A 16,180-nucleotide genomic window follows, 5' to 3' on the forward strand; every position below is an offset into this window, starting at 1 on the left:
AAAAATTCAAGAAAACTGCTTGAAACGATTGTACGAGTAGAACGGTCATGAAGAATGCTACATCAAATGATAGCCTTCCGTTGTATGTGTGTGTGTTGGGGGGGGGGGGGGTATTTGGCATCAATGAGCTAAATTGTTGTTCCTTCTCTTATTTTTTCCCCAGCAAATCTATGAATATATTTAAAAAATTCTTTGCATTTTGTATTTCTAATACTAGTATACTTTTTTTTTAATTGAAATAAAAAATAACCAATCGCCTCATCTGATATCGCGAAAGATTACGAACAAATGAGATGGGAAGCAATAAAAGATGTATTCGGAAATTTTTCTTTTAGTTCAACTTGACCATGGGTGGTGCAAAGGTATTTTATTTTATTTTTTTTTATGTGTAGGAGTATATGCGGTTTTATGATAGCTAAATTGTTTTGGTGAGATGGTTCTGGTTACGAGAGCTCAACAATTAAGCAATTTTTTTTAGTAAAGAGAGAGAGAGAGTTAAGAATGTTTTATATAGTCATTTTCTCTTTTAGCATTGAACTTGAAATTTGCCAAGTGTGTTTCGGTGTATTAACGTCTGTGCGCGTGTTTTTCCGCCCCTAAATCGACTGTGACATTAAGAGGATTTTCATAACTGTTTTTATGATTTTTTTATGTGTGTAACATAATAATTAACTATAATAGAAAATGTATCCATCCATCATGCGGCGGGAGACTTATGTTTTGTTGGACGTGTTTAGTTTTGTCGTTCCTTTCTTTGACAGAGAGATCACAAAGTTTCTATAAATAGTGAAATAATCAAACACACTCCTAGCAGTTCTTCCCATAATTTCTTCTTTTTCTGTCGTCTAGAGGCAGACTTTCTTTTGATTTCTGTGAAAAAAGTTACAAAGTAGATTTTTCATTCATCAATTTAATAATACGGGTTATACATTTATGTACTAATTGTATGTTTCATTTTTTTAAAATCAAAAATAGCTTAATTTATTTCCTTTTCATTTATACATGTGTAATGGTAAAGAATTACATATAAAATTTAAATAATTCCTTTTTGAACAATGGCAATAATATTATTATGATAATCGGCCGCTCAAGAAATTTATTAAAAGCGGTGTCATTTTTGGCGCCAAATCATTTCTCACCTAAATGGGTGAAATGAGCTACAAAAATACCCTGCGTATCAAGCACAATCTCAGATTTTTGGACTTTTATTTGTTGATAACAATGTCATATTCCTTCCCAAAGCTTTTTATGTTTGTGCAAATTCCTACGAATAATAATTATATTGTTGAAATTTAATCAACTCAAATAATTGATTTGGAGATTGTGATCTCGTCGATGCAACTTTGAAGGGAATGGTCATGCAAAGGATATCAAAAGAACAGTATATTTTGTTTAAATTCATCGAATTGGTACTAATTTTTCGTGCCGATACAAGATGGGTTATACCAGCAGATAGAGAACAGTGGAAGGCAAAATCAATAGTGGATTAAGCCAATCTTCTTTGCCTTTTGGGGGTATATTTGATTTTGTCCGTATTTCGTCAGAAATTAAGCAAAATTGCAAGCACTCGGCAAATGATTTATTTACCTAACAAATAAGACGGTTTAAGAGACTACCCCCACTCCCGATAAATGGCACCTTCTCCGTTTTCCTTCTTTTCTACGGCAAGGCGCATAAGCGCAAAGGTATTAGAGTAATCGCTGGAGAAGGCAGAGTCGTGTTATCTCGTGGCGGAGCGCGATGTAAACAATGTGATATTATTTACTCATCTCGGCATGTACTGTCTAATAACTTATTGTGGCTTCATAACTTTGACGGTGATATAAGACTTTGTATTTAGTTGTGATACGGGAAATTATTAATAAAAGAAAAGGCGTGAACACATAGAAAGGTGAAACATTGTGAAATTACAATGGAGATTTATACATCGATATAGGGGGAAAACATGAAAGAGCGCGAAGCACACGTGTATCCATGGATAGAATAAGACAAAAATGTGTAATTTATTTGTTATTTACCTATGTTTAATTTATGCAGCCGTGGAAAAAGTGACCACAGACGAGAGAGAATGTGACATTAACACAAATGTAAGTATTTATAAATAAATTTAGTTGATTTTAAGTTTATTAAATATATAAGTATATAATATATATAAGTATATAAATGTATAAGTATATTTACAGCAATTTATTAAATTAATGAATCTCTGAATTAACTTCATGGGGGAGAAAATCTATAATGTTTTTTTGTAATATATTATATAGCTATAAATTTACATAAAACTAAGTGATGTTCACCGATATCTTAATTAATTTGAAGTGTCGCATTGAAAAATAAAACTAAATTTTTACTCTGAAGAAAGAAAATAAATTGAAGAAAAAGATTGTTTTCTCTGTCTAAGCAAGCCGAAAATTGACCACATTTTTTCAGTGTTTAGATTCTAAGCTAGGTAAGAAAAACTTGTAAATAAAAGTCCAGCAGATTTATGAATTTTTAATGGATAAATTTATCTGTGTCAACTTCGTCGTCGCCGGTCACTACAATGGATGAAGGGTACGCACCTGCATAAGCAAGTTGTACTCGACACCTTTTGGCAAGTACGGGAAAGCAGGGGAAAAAAGACACCCGTACTCAGAGATTGTAAACGAAGGCGACATTTGAAAATGCACATAAATTAGATCGAGTTCCCCCGGACAAAGGGTCGTTAAGTGGCTCCGTTTTCCAGTCAAGTAATGTACTTTGGTGTCGGCAATTTTCTGTTGACTTTTGTACGTTAAAATTTCTCTTAACAATAGTTTACCGCTCTGGGATAATTAAGCTTTTTGGTAAGGTTCATTTCATCAAATACCGCAAGAATTCCCATTTTAAAACCAAAGTAGTCTCGGATGTCTCGTCAGGTGGATTTGAAGACATATATAAATTGAAGAAGTGTTTAGCGCATTAATTGAAGCCATTAAAACAGGCGCCAAAAAGACAAATAAATTCTCTTTTTAAGAATGTTAAAAAATATTTAACGACATTAAAATTGAAGACCTAAAATTTATTTAATAATTGTACATTAAACATTTGCTCTCTTCAATATTTAATTCTTGTGATTATGTTTAGTTTTTACAAGCAATCAAAATTTTCAGTAAATTATTTAACCTTTTTATGACAGAGAGAAAATCAGAAAATTTTAGTTTGTAAAAATTATTAAAAGAAGGTTCTTTCTCTCTCTCTCTCATTGGATAACTGTTACATTTCTTACAAATTGTTTTCTATAAATTTCTTTCTTTCATTATCAAAGTTTCTCACATTTTTACCTGAAATTCTTTAAATACAATTTTATCTTCTACAATAAATTGTAACATGGCAAAAAGTGGAAAAACTATTTAATGTAACAATTTGAAAGTGAACTTATCTTTCACCACTACAAGTATTTTTCTGACTACATGGATTAACACCTTATTCCTTGTGAAGTTGATATCAGTTTGTTTGAATTTTGACAGCCTTCCAACCTGAATTCTTTCCTATGGATGTTAAGGAGAAATCCCCCATCCTATTTTTTTGGCACAATTCATGTTCCCTACACAAGAGTATGGGACTTCATTCCAGAGAATACAAAAGTTGCTTTTGAGGAAGCAGAAGACATTGTATTTGAACTGGATTTGACAAATCCGTACACCATATCCGCTTTATCCAACTGTCAGCTTCTTCCTAGTGGTGAAACCTTGGATAGTATCCTCCCAGAGGATATTTATGTTCGGCTAAAGGACCATATCCAGTACGTCAAGTCCATGCTTCCTACATGGATGACGGCGGATCAGAGAGGAATGGGATTATATGCCGACTACCTGTTTGATGTCATCGCAGGAAATTGGGAAAGAAAGCGTCCAATCTGGGTGATGCTGATGGTGAATTCTCTGACAGAAAGTGACATAAAATCCAGAGGGATTCCAGTTTTGGATTTGTATTTAGCACAGGAAGCCGAGAAGATGGGGAAAGTAACCGGTGCAGTGGAAAGAGTGGAGGAGCAATGTGTTCCCCTGAATGAACTCAACTTTTCTCAGGTTTGTTTCTGAATAAATTAAAAAATAGAGTTCCAGGAGACATGCAATGTCAATAAAATTTATCTCTTTTATATCAATGAAAAACATCCTTGAACATTAAGAAATTAGAATCTAGACTTCTGTAAGAATTAAGACCCTTTAGTCAGGAACCTCTTGTAATTCAATGAATGACAGAATGATAACACATGCTTTATCATTATCAATTATGAGTGGCCAATTAAAAATATAGGTTTCCAGATTTCATTCCTGAGATCCATATGCTGGTAAAGTACATCTTAATTTAAGAGTCTGTAAAAAGTAGGACATACATATCTATCTTTTCAAGTTTTATTGAAAGGATATATGTTTTATTAATATAATCTAAAATAGAATTATTCATATTAAGATGATTTCATTTAACTTGAAAATTGTGCCTAATGTATTTTCAAACTCAAAACTGCCCTATTTCTCTTCCAAAGTAACAATGGAAAGAGTAGGTAAAGATTTAATATTTATTGAGAAGTTGAATTAATTTTCAATAACATTTTCATCTGGTAATACAATTTTTCTAATTTGTTTAAATGAGAAAAAGAATGAACAGGAAAATTAATGATGTCTTCACAGAAATGATTTGTCAACTCCTGGTGGTCTGGGGTTGAAGAGGGCAATTGTACGTTACTTAGATCTTGTTTGCTCAGTACAGGACAAATACTGTCATGTTGTATTTCTCTGGCTATTGTCTGTGTCAGTGGTTAGAGTAAACATCACGATATTATTGACTTCCAGACCTATAGACACCAAATCTACAGAAGAGTTATAGGACTGGTTTGTCTGTATGTCAGTTTGTTGTCTCCAAGTGTCAGGAATAGTTTACATGCTGAGTGATATGGTTTCCTTTTTTTTCTACAAAATGATAAAACACTGGTACTCCTGGTTATGTAGACATTGTGAAATGCTTGCTTAATTTCATTTAAAAACTGTCACTTAATTAAATTTCTCTCATTTACACAAAATCATTGGTTTCTACTAAACATGACAAGGCATGTCAATCATGGCAGGGTCAAATTAAGAAGTTGAACTGTAATCAAATGGAAGTTCCATACATGTATTCACCAAGAGTGTCAGTTTGGCAGTCTAATTAACGAGTTCTTAATTAAATTTAGAAGTATTCAGGGTGGCAGACATGCTAAGTCAGAAAATGGACATGGCCAGACAAAATGATTGCCTTGCCTGCCCAAACAGTGTCAAATTGTTTATTGTCATGGGTGACTGACGTTTGTGTGCACACCTAAAACAAAGGAAGGTGAAATTGTGTGTCAATACTGTCCTATCTTTCTGCACCAACTTCCATGTGTCAAATTCTAACCATTGGTGGTCAAGGGTATAGATACATCTGGCTGTTTGTTATCGAATCAGTTCATTGTATAAGAGTGAAAGGCCTGCATCTGCTACTGATTTTTCAATTTAAATCTCACAGCAAATGATAACAGATAGAATGATTGGAGGGGTCCAAGTTCAAATGAAAAAACACAGGTGGAATCGAAATTGTGTCTTGCATTCTTTAAATTTTCAAAGGGTTTGCAATGGACAAACCAATTAGGGATTGAAGTTCTAAGTGTTTGTCAATCAGTCAGTTACAAAAAAAAAAAAAGATGAGTTTTAAGGGAGAAGTTTTTCATCATAGGTAGACGGTAAAAAGAGAGAATCAATCAAGGCCTGGTCTGATTTAATACTTTCGGATCCCATTTCCTCTTTCATCTTGTTTTTCCTATTTCCCCATCTGAGAAAAATTGGTTTGCTAAGCGGTAGATATTTTTCTACTTTGAAATAACAGAGAGGTCTGAGAAAATAAATACTTCGACATTTTCAAGAAAGTTCTAAACAGTTTTTGTATATTGTTTTAATTTGTAAGGAAAGAACAAAACAGCACCTTGATGAAATGCATTTGTTATATCAGAGCTAGACAATTGATAAAACTCAGCAATTTTCAGCAGACATTGAATGTATAGAGTGATACTTTATATTATTTCTCCCAGCAGTTGGCCCACTAATCTAATAGAGCCCCGTCCCTGTTAAATTGTAAGAGGAGCTTCCTCTGTAATTAATTATATTGTAAAGTAACTTAATGTGATGTAGATGGAGTAATTTAGAAGATAATTTGATTTCGTTATCAGAGAGGGACCCCTTTATCAGTTCTTGTGTTGCAGGACTTCCAGCTGATGGACTAGTGCTGGAGGTGTCAGCTTCTTGACATTGTAATCAAATGAACAGTCCCTGTCATTAAAGGACTTAGCTATTGATTTTTTTCCCCTTGTTCTGAAAAAAAATTCTCTTGAAGTGTTGAGAGGAGGAGAAGCTGTTGGTAGGGGTTTTTTGTACTGTAATGAGGCAATTCTTTTCCTGTTTTTGTTTAAAAAAAGGAAGTTTTTTAGAACCACATGCAGATTTTCCATGCCAAGTTTCAAGTATCAGTCTGGCTATAGGGATTCCTCGAGAGTTTTTACAATAAATAAGTTCCCTTAAAAAATGGAGATTTATGTACACTGTCAAGATTGCTGACTTAGTGCTAACAACTGAAAGCTGATTCTGGAGATACTTGTCTTTTCAAAGTCAATAATCCTCAAGTCAACAAAATGACAAAGCACTTTTTTCTGTTTTCTTGTAGGCTTCTTGAACTAACTCATATTATATTAAGAGGGGCTTTCAGTGCCCTGTAAATTTTTGAATTCATAATTTATATGTTTATTTTTTTAATTTACAAATTAAAAAAATGGAAAAGTATTCAATGTCATGTAGAATTAATTTGTGAATTCAAAATAGAAAGGGGAAAAAAATCAAAAGTTATTAAAATTAAATTTAAAAGTTTTGCTATAGTTTAAATTTTGAATCAGTGTGGTTTTATTTGAGATTTTTTTTATAAAGATTTTAAAAAAAAAAATTTAAAGTATTTATACTTGTATGTATAAATGTAAAACTAAGTCAAACTTAAATGAACTTTGTTAGCTTGAATTTTAATTGTGAATTTTTTTCCTATGTCACTTTATTTGGAATATCAAGTATGCATGAATTATGCATGTGTTTATATATGCAAATATTCATTCTTTACCAGCTGTTAGTTCACATACTGCTACATAGTAGTAAATAAATGTGCTGCCACAAAAATTTAAGTAAACCAGTGTAATTTACTGATTTATGGGCTCAACTTGAGAATGATCTAGAATAGTAATTGAGTTTCAAATGTGCTTGAACTTCAAGTCTTTTTTTATCTTATAATTAATAAAAATTTCCTGCAATAAGATATAAGGTGGGCATAAACTCCATTTTTAATGGCTATATATAAATAAAGATACACATTAAAGTTAGGCCTAAATGACTATACATACTCATTTCTATCAATATATTACGTTATATATTTTTATTATTATCACTTATCAGAACTATAGTCGTAAGTGCTTTATGATCATTCTCATTTAAATTTCATTTATATTTGTATAAGTACATGTTGAAAGTAAAAATATAATTACAGTTGAACTTCGGTATCCAGAACACTGATATTCTCAAATACCATGGATATGTTGAAGTGATTGGAAGTCCTTTAAGTATTTTATCCTCAATATCTCGAATCCTCAGATATCTCGAAGTTTTTCAAGATAACAAGGTTTGACTATACTAGTTAAAAAATAAATTTTGATAAGCATAAAACAATTACCTCAAATGGTATACATGTACAATAAATATTCTGGATTAGACAACATTCTAAACAATTAAATTTACTGAAAGGGACTTGCAGTTTACATTGGATTAGGCAAGATTCTGGAATACACAACATCTGGATTAGACAAGTTTCACTGTATAACACATCAATTTTTATCAATATGTCTTAATTGGACGTTGTGCTTTAACAAAATTGTATCGCCATCCCACCTCAAAAAATCTTCAAACAACACTGTCATATATACATTGGATCTTCAGGAGAAGGAATATATAAATGATTGGTTGACAGACAGATGATTGGGATAGATTTTCTGATATGATAGTGGAGTTTGTTTATTTAGATATTGGTTGATAAGAAGTAAGCATGTGGAAGAGTAAATACTGTTAATATTGGCAGGGTTGGCAAATGTTTGGGCTAATTACAGGGTGTTAGTGTGGGTCATCCTGATCTGTAGCAGGTTAGGAGGAGGAAGCCAGATGCTTTGATCCCCATTACCTGCATTATTCTGGCTAGACTTAATTAAAGAGTACCTGTGCTAATTATGTATTAAGTGAATAATGGGTTACACTCCTTGTTGCATATAAAGACTTTCGACTACAAAACAAAAATGTGTACTAAAAATGTAGCATACCAGGTTAAAGTCAAGTAGTTTCTGAAATGTTTCGGAGATTTTTTTTTCTGAATAATATACTAGCTAAAAATCTCTTTCTACCGATTACTTAAAATTATGGTATCTTCTATTTCAATGTTGAAATTATAGTGAACAATGCAATGATCTTCTTTTTTTTCAATAACCCAATGTTATGTTAATTGTAAAGCAAGAACTAAATTTTAGCAATAAAACATGCTTATAACATAAATAAAATTGTAAAAGAAAATATGATAAATGAAATAAAACGTGCACAAATTTTACTTAAGAAATTATTTTTTAAATTGATTTCTAGATTGAGTTCATTGGCAGCAAATCTTAGACAGAATTGTTTGATAAATACAATCCTTAACAAGTGTGGGAGGCAACAAAAGAAAACATTCAACTCCTTCAAAAATGTCAACCATGATCATGAATACAAAGCTCGAGTAAATGCTTGTTTACTTTTGAACTTTTAGTTCAGTCCTAATGAATTTGTTCTTTACTTGATCATGCAATTTTTTACCCAGATTTGAAAAAGCTTGAAAAGACATCTTGAATGTTGTTTTGACAAATCGTTTACTTGATTCAACACTTGTGTATTTCTTAGTTCATTTATGTAATAATTGAAGTACAGTGATTTAATTTTGTAAAGGTGAAAAATTTATAATTTCACTTAAAGATTTGCCAAGTGAAAATATTTTTAGTGTAAATATTTTGCATGTACAAATATCAGGAGAACATTACTAATTTGCTGTTGAGGTAATGGTTTACAAGAATAAGAGTGGTTGTTTATATTGATAACATAATGGTTTGATTTTAAAAGTGCTCAGTTCTAGTGGGTCACAAAAATCAAGTTTGTTTTAAATACATCAAATTTAGAAGTCCTCCAATCTTCCCTATGGAAAAACTTTTTTTGAGCAATCTTTAAATCTTATCTGATATGAGAAAAAAAAATCTGTTTTTAAACAGTACATACATTATTCCTTAAACTATGAATGATGTACACTGTGTGTATTGAATAGCTTTCAGCACTTATGTTTTGTTGATAAACAAATAAATTCAAAAAAGTAGATAATCCTCTACTTCAAAAGTCAAGCATTTCTACCTCGTGGCAGATGCACATTGTATCAGTCAGAGTTCTATCAATATATTCAGCTTTAGTGATCCGAACCAGAGCCTAGCTCATTGTAGGAGCGTCCAAAGTCAAAGTTACCAGCTTTTAGTGTGTGGTTCATGTGCTTCATATCTCTCCCTGAAAATAATCCACAAACTGGCCTCACTCCTGGATAATGTAATCTGCATGTATATATGTTTTTTAGTTATAGGGTATTAGTGGGAGCGATAAGATCAAAGAAAGAGGGAATAGGGCAGTAAAAACAATCACTGATTACCAATTAGATGGTGATATATTGAAAGACCAAGAATCATGCTTAAAAGTCAAGGCTAATCAAAATGTTATTTCTCATACAATGACTCTATATTGCCAGTGCACATGAGGGTTGAAAAATGAAATTATTAGGTACATTACTCCACAATAAAAGGCCATTTCTTTAGTAAACATTGAGTTGTCCCCCTTTAGGTACTAGTACTTCAAAGGAACTAAACTGATATCCTGTTCCTGAATTGGATCATGTATTTTGTTTCAATTCTGGACATTTAAAATAAACTGAAGCACCTTGAGGGGTACTGTCTAAGAATCTGAAAACAGAGAGCAAGATGCTAAATTTTCTGGTGACAGAATAATTGTATCGTTTTCAAAAAAAGGAAACACTATATGCTATAAATTGCAAATGGAATACTCAAGCAGACGATTTAATCCTCTGGAGATGCGTGCCCATTGAAAGATTATTCGTCATTCTTAAAGTATAGTATTTCTTGTAATAGTATCTGCCTCATTTTCATTCAGATTTGATTTTCAATGAATTTTTTTTTTCTTTCAGGTTTTGTTTGCATTGAATCAAACACTTTGGCAGCACGAAATTTCACGGTCCAGTAAGAATGCTGTTCACTATACCACTGAGGACCTCATTCACCACTATAACTGTGGTGACCTTAATTCGATTATATTCAACCATGATACGGCACAAGTACCGAATTTGGTCAATAGCTCACTACCACCCCAAGATCTTCAGACTGCGAAAATGATTGATGACTACTTCCGAGACGAGCTCATCAACAAACGCAATGAGAGAATGACAGAAAGAGTCATCAACCTTTTAAAAGCTCACCCACAAAAAAGCTTTTTCTTCGCTTTTGGGGCTGGTTAGTCAATGCTCTAGTTATATTTACAAGGGTCGTCTTTTTTTCTTTAATATTATGGAAATTGTTACAATCTTTCCTTTGCCCACAGCTCTGATCTTTTTTAGACTTGTTTGGCTAAATGAGTCATGCAGTGATTGGGATCATATTAAATTTTTATATAAATAGACCATGGAGTCAGGCTAGTATTTTTTAATGCAGTTTTTATTACTCTAATGATGACTGCAGAAAAGATACCGATTTATTTTGAGATGACAATTAAGATATCATATTTTTATGAATTGCATGTATCAAGATTTTATATTCTTTAGACTGCCCAGAGGTGTTTAAGGACATTTTTCTAATGGTTGTTTTAAAGTTTACCACAAAGCAAATATGCAGAGAATAGCAATTTGAAGAAAGTGGAATGCTTTCAAGCCGAGCATATCTGAATTACATCTCCAATTTATAAAAGACGAGTAAAATTGCAATGTTTCAATTTCCAAGATACAGAATAACTCCCCCCTTAGGTTGCCAGAGATTTGTAAAGAAATGGCTGATTTAAGACATCTTGTATAGTCTACCATTGCAAATGATGTCATGTTTTTTTCCTATGGTATGCAGTCAATCCAGCCAAAAGAAAACTTACTAGAAGGCTATATGTTTATCTTCCAGGACACCCTCTGCCCACAGAAATAATGAATGACAAATTGAAGAAGCTGAAAGATACAATTTAAAACACACACCATTTGTTTGTTTTTCAAGGTCACTTTCTGGCCAGTGAAGCCTTGATTGACAGATTGAGAATCAGAACATATGTTTAGTTCAGATACCTAGGTCACACCCAGGGCATGGAAACCTCAGTTATATTGCTTAGTACAAAAAAGATTTGCTGTATGATGTTTTAAAGTTGACATTAAGAAAAAAAAACCCAAAGATTTAAAGCAATATGAGCTGCATTTTTGAGAATTTTATTTTTGCTGTTAAAATGTGTTATTATGATAAATTTGTATGTAATTTAAACTTCTTTGATCAATTAGACAGAAATAAAGTATCAAATTGCTTCAGAATAAAGGATTCTGTACAATAAAATAATTATATAGTGTTATATAAGAAATCAATATTGTACAGGACGACAGAAATGTAATTTTGCTTCAATCAAAGCTTATATAAATAGTTCTTCCATCGCAAATATGAACAACAGAAGTTTAAAAACATTCTTTTTTCTGTCATTGAAATAGTTAATTACAATTTTGCAACAAAAATTTCTGCATCAAAGTTGCAGCTCATATTGCTTTAAAAAGGTTCCTCTCCAAGCAATAATGACTAAATAAACTTTAGGACAATATTATACAGTTATGGAATGGGTATGAGGGAAATAGCAAATTTATGGTTCCCCGAGGGAGGAAACTATTTCCCGAGAATAGTTTCCTGCCAAGGGGAACCATAAATTTGATATTTCCCGAGTACCCATTCCATAACTGTTTTATTATACCGAAACAAACAAAGGAGATTTATTAACTAGAGACTTAGACATTTTTAAAACAATATAGAGGCATTTATATAAATAATCAAAAATGCGCATGATTCCAGTTTTGTTAAATATGTAATGCATCAATACGGAAAAAAAAAAAATAATAATAATAATTTCACTAACATTTCGAAGGATTATCGTTGCCCTCTTTTTGCTTAGAAATTCCAGTATGATTTTGACATCGCATGTCGAAATGTTTTGACGTCATAGTTACATTGCTAATAACATTACGTCACGGACTCGAGATTCCTTGAACCCAATGTTCATTTTAATTGGTTAAAATTAATAATAAATATTCATGAGGGAGTAGTCCAAGGGAGTAGCTCTGATTTTTCAGGGAGTAGTCCTCAGATGGGGGAAATAGTATCTTCTCGGGGAAATAGACAGTTTTATGGTATTGATTTTATATAGAGTAATAAGAGTAAATATATATATGATAAAACCGATGTGCCGATTCATTAAAACTCATTGAAATAAAGAATAAAACACTACCCCTACTTCTTAAATATGTTCAGTTTTGACAAGAAACAAAACTGTAATATCTTCTTCATTTTAGGACATTTTCTGGGCAATGAAACTGTGATTGACAGATTGAAGAAACAGGGATACTCAATAGAACACATCCAACAGACTGACAGCATTCCAAGGTATCTGGGCTTTAAGTCCCATTTACAGAGTGTGGGGGTTTGAATTTGCTTGTTATCCATCACCCCAAAGTCAAAACCTAATGTTAATGCAAAAGCCATTTAGGTATTTATTCTAATACAATTTAAAGCCCTTGGATTAGCTTTCTAACTTTTTCTATTGTCATGGTATTCCAAGGATTTGCATTCTTATGTGACTCAATAGAAGTGAGAAATAGGTCACCCTATTTTCTTGCACTTTTGACTGTGTGATACAATCAATTTTTAGAGTCCTTCTATTGATTTTAATTGGAAAATATAAATCATAAGACAATTAGAGAAAAAAATTATGGATTTAAGGGGAAGTAACTCAATGTCAATACAATGGCTTATTATGCAGATAAAATATATAAACAAGATAAAGTCAACAATGGTGCATTAGAGTGAAATCATAGCCTACTAACTCAATTTGAGATATATCCCTTTAATTTTTGGGATGGAATTTTTTGATAGCAATTCAGATTTTATATGGACCCCCAGGGGAATATTTCATTGGCAATTATTTTGCGTCTCCTCTGGAGAATAGGACAAAGTACACAACAATCAAATCAGGCACAAATACGTCTTCATTATTTTGTCGTCTATGGAAGAGAAAGTGAGATAAATCAATAATCGGCTTCTTTTTTTTTTGCACTCATACAAAAGCACCAGGGTGTCATAGTTATTTGCAAAAAATATTCACCATTAGTGTCACAAAATTGCTATCTAATAATATGTTTACATATCTGCCAGTCCAGTCATTGCACATCATGATTATAAAGTTTAATTCCACATCATTTTGTCATTTAAAATAATCCCTTGGTAATATGTAAATGCCATTTCTTCTAAAACTGATAATTAAATGGGCCATCCAGCATCCAGAAGGAGATAACTCTGTAATGAGTATAGACTCTTCAATAAGAAATAATTTCCTCTGTTGTATCTTATATTTCAGGTCAAAGGGAAAGAGAAGGAGAAAATTAAGAAGAAGGAAGAAAGAAAGAAAACAGTACTACCATTCAGTAGAGAATATATGGTTACCAACAGATCCTGACAGAAGGTACGGTAAATGAGAAATTTAAATCTGAAATTTATTTTAAACTTAATTGTTGGCAGGGATGGGAAGATTTTGCATATGTATTCCAAAATGAATTGATCTTCCAGTGCTGTATAACCCGGTGGAACATGTACATACAGCTGTCACAGAAATATCACCCATTCATAACATTTAATGTCTAAATCATTTGTAATAAGAGGTTCAAGCTGTTCATGAGTGTTTGTAATCAGTGAAATACAATGCAACTGGCCATGAAATTCTTTTGTTTTTATGTAGACCATGGATGGACCAACTTACCAAAGAAACAAGGAAGCCAACAAGAACTCGCGAGACACCTTTCAATGATTTATGGATTCGGATAGACAACAAAAAGTAAGGGCCAGGAATATTTTTTTCTCTGTTGCTCAAGTTATCTTTAGTGTCTAGTACATATTGATTTGAAAAATATTCTAATGAAGATATTCAGCAAAACTCTGGAAAAATTTTGCAAGTAATGTTGCCTATAAGTATAACGCTTCTTCGTGCTACATATTGACAAAATATTACTCTTTTACTTCTAAACTAAATTTTCATTGCTTTTAAATTTTAGTCCTGGACTTATGACAGAATTGGCAGAGAGATTCAGTCAAAGTCGAAATGAGACCCAGAAAAGCCTAGTTTATCACCAACAGGAAGTCAGATCCATTTCAAACGTCGTACACAGTGACTTTATATTAACTGTGTTAATTGTTACAATATTGTTATTTTCTTGACAGTGGAATTTTTTCCCTTACTGTTGATATTATAAGTTATTTTTTTTTTACTTGTCTTTCAGCTGGGGGTACATTTGAATGTTGTGTTCATAAATATTTCTTGGAAAGCATTATCTATCACACAATTGCACCAAGAACTATTACTCTTGTTAAAATGTAAGTTCAGAGAAGATTTATTTCCCTTGTTACTGTGATATACAACTAAACACATGTTAGGAAACTTTATAGATGCAATTACTAATTACTTAATAATTATATATTATAAAATAATTAAGAAATGAGAACCAGCTCAATACTCAGTTTTGATTTGAATATTTTGAGTGTAGAAAATTATCTCTTTTTTTTTTTTTTTTTGCTATAAAAAATAAGACATACAAAAACATGTGTCTTCTTGGAATATTCAGATTTTCATGATTTACATGTACTAACATGTTTCATCAACAGTCATCAACAACTAATCCAATTTTAAATGCAATTAAATCATATCATGTTATTTTACAGTAAATGTAACCTACATCAGAAATCCATTTTCTTGCTAGTCATATAATTATATAAACCATTCATTGTATTAAAAGGGTCTTTTGTAACCATTCATCTTTCATTTTTTATGAATAATACAAGATGAAAACTTCACAGTAAGATCTGAGTTTTATTGATTTGGAGATTTTTCTTTCCATATGACTCCTGATATTGGAGAAATATTATCGATTATACAGATATACTTGTATTTTTTTCCTTAACATTACAGTCTATTGTTATTGAATTTTGTTCAAATTTTCAATTATATGTTAATGTATTGCATATTGCATGAAGACTTCTGTTAACTTATGAAAGTTTTTTACAAGGGAGAAGAAAAAACAAAACAAGAAAATGTGGTACATATAAATTCATCATTTAGTGTTTTTCATCAATTTTTATCAATACAGTGGCATGTCACCCATTGTCTACATGCAATCTTTGATGTACCTGATTTCCAGGAAATCTGTTTTGCTTACTTTAAGCATGGGCAATATCCTCAAATTGTCTACCTCAGTTTTCAAACTAATTTTTGTTCAGCATTTCCAGAACAAATAAAAAAAATCATTTCCACTTCATAAATGTTTTGTTTTTCTATCAGCGAGTCAATTTATCATATCAAATTATCAAACGTTTATCCCTGTATCCAGTGGCTATCACTTGTATAAATTTTTCATAACCCACATTTGGCATGTATTCTGACACATCATAATGTTGTATAATCAAATTCATGTGTGTGCATTAATAAACATGGAAGATTGAGGCCTAATCTTAAATAATTTATTAATATATAGTCTTTGAAATAATCCCTACTTTAATTTTCTTCATATTTTATTATGCACAGTTTTAAGTGGTGCTATATTTTTAGGTTGTAAGAGATGTAATACAACTGACAAGAGAGCAACAAGGGTGTAAAAACCACTAAATTTAAATTAGGTATAAATGTGATATAAAAATATAATATCCCATGGCAGGTGATTGGATATGGTATTTGTCCAAATTGTTGCGTGTTTTACTGACTGTAGACGATAATGGCCAACAAACAAA

The 16,180-nt window shown here is 31.8% G+C and overlaps 1 protein-coding gene across 1 annotated transcript; it reads left to right on the forward strand.

The window, feature by feature from the left end:
• Positions 1-1,400: 1,400 nt before the first annotated feature.
• LOC133177119 (metalloprotease TIKI1-like) lies at positions 1,401-15,895 on the forward strand. Its single transcript, XM_061312216.1, has 7 exons — positions 1,401-2,087; positions 3,489-4,049; positions 10,315-10,636; positions 12,703-12,793; positions 13,764-13,868; positions 14,142-14,237; positions 14,455-15,895. Exons 1-7 carry the CDS (start codon positions 1,995-1,997, stop codon positions 14,615-14,617), a joined length of 1,431 nt encoding a protein of 476 aa, XP_061168200.1. The 5' UTR covers positions 1,401-1,994; the 3' UTR covers positions 14,618-15,895.
• Positions 15,896-16,180: the final 285 nt, after the last annotated feature.

The sequence above is a fragment of the Saccostrea echinata genome, unplaced genomic scaffold (genome assembly GCF_033153115.1).
Source record: "Saccostrea echinata isolate AGI-Se365-2 ecotype Australia unplaced genomic scaffold, CSIRO_AGI_Sech_v1 ptg000086l, whole genome shotgun sequence".
NCBI lineage: Eukaryota > Metazoa > Mollusca > Bivalvia > Ostreida > Ostreidae > Saccostrea > Saccostrea echinata.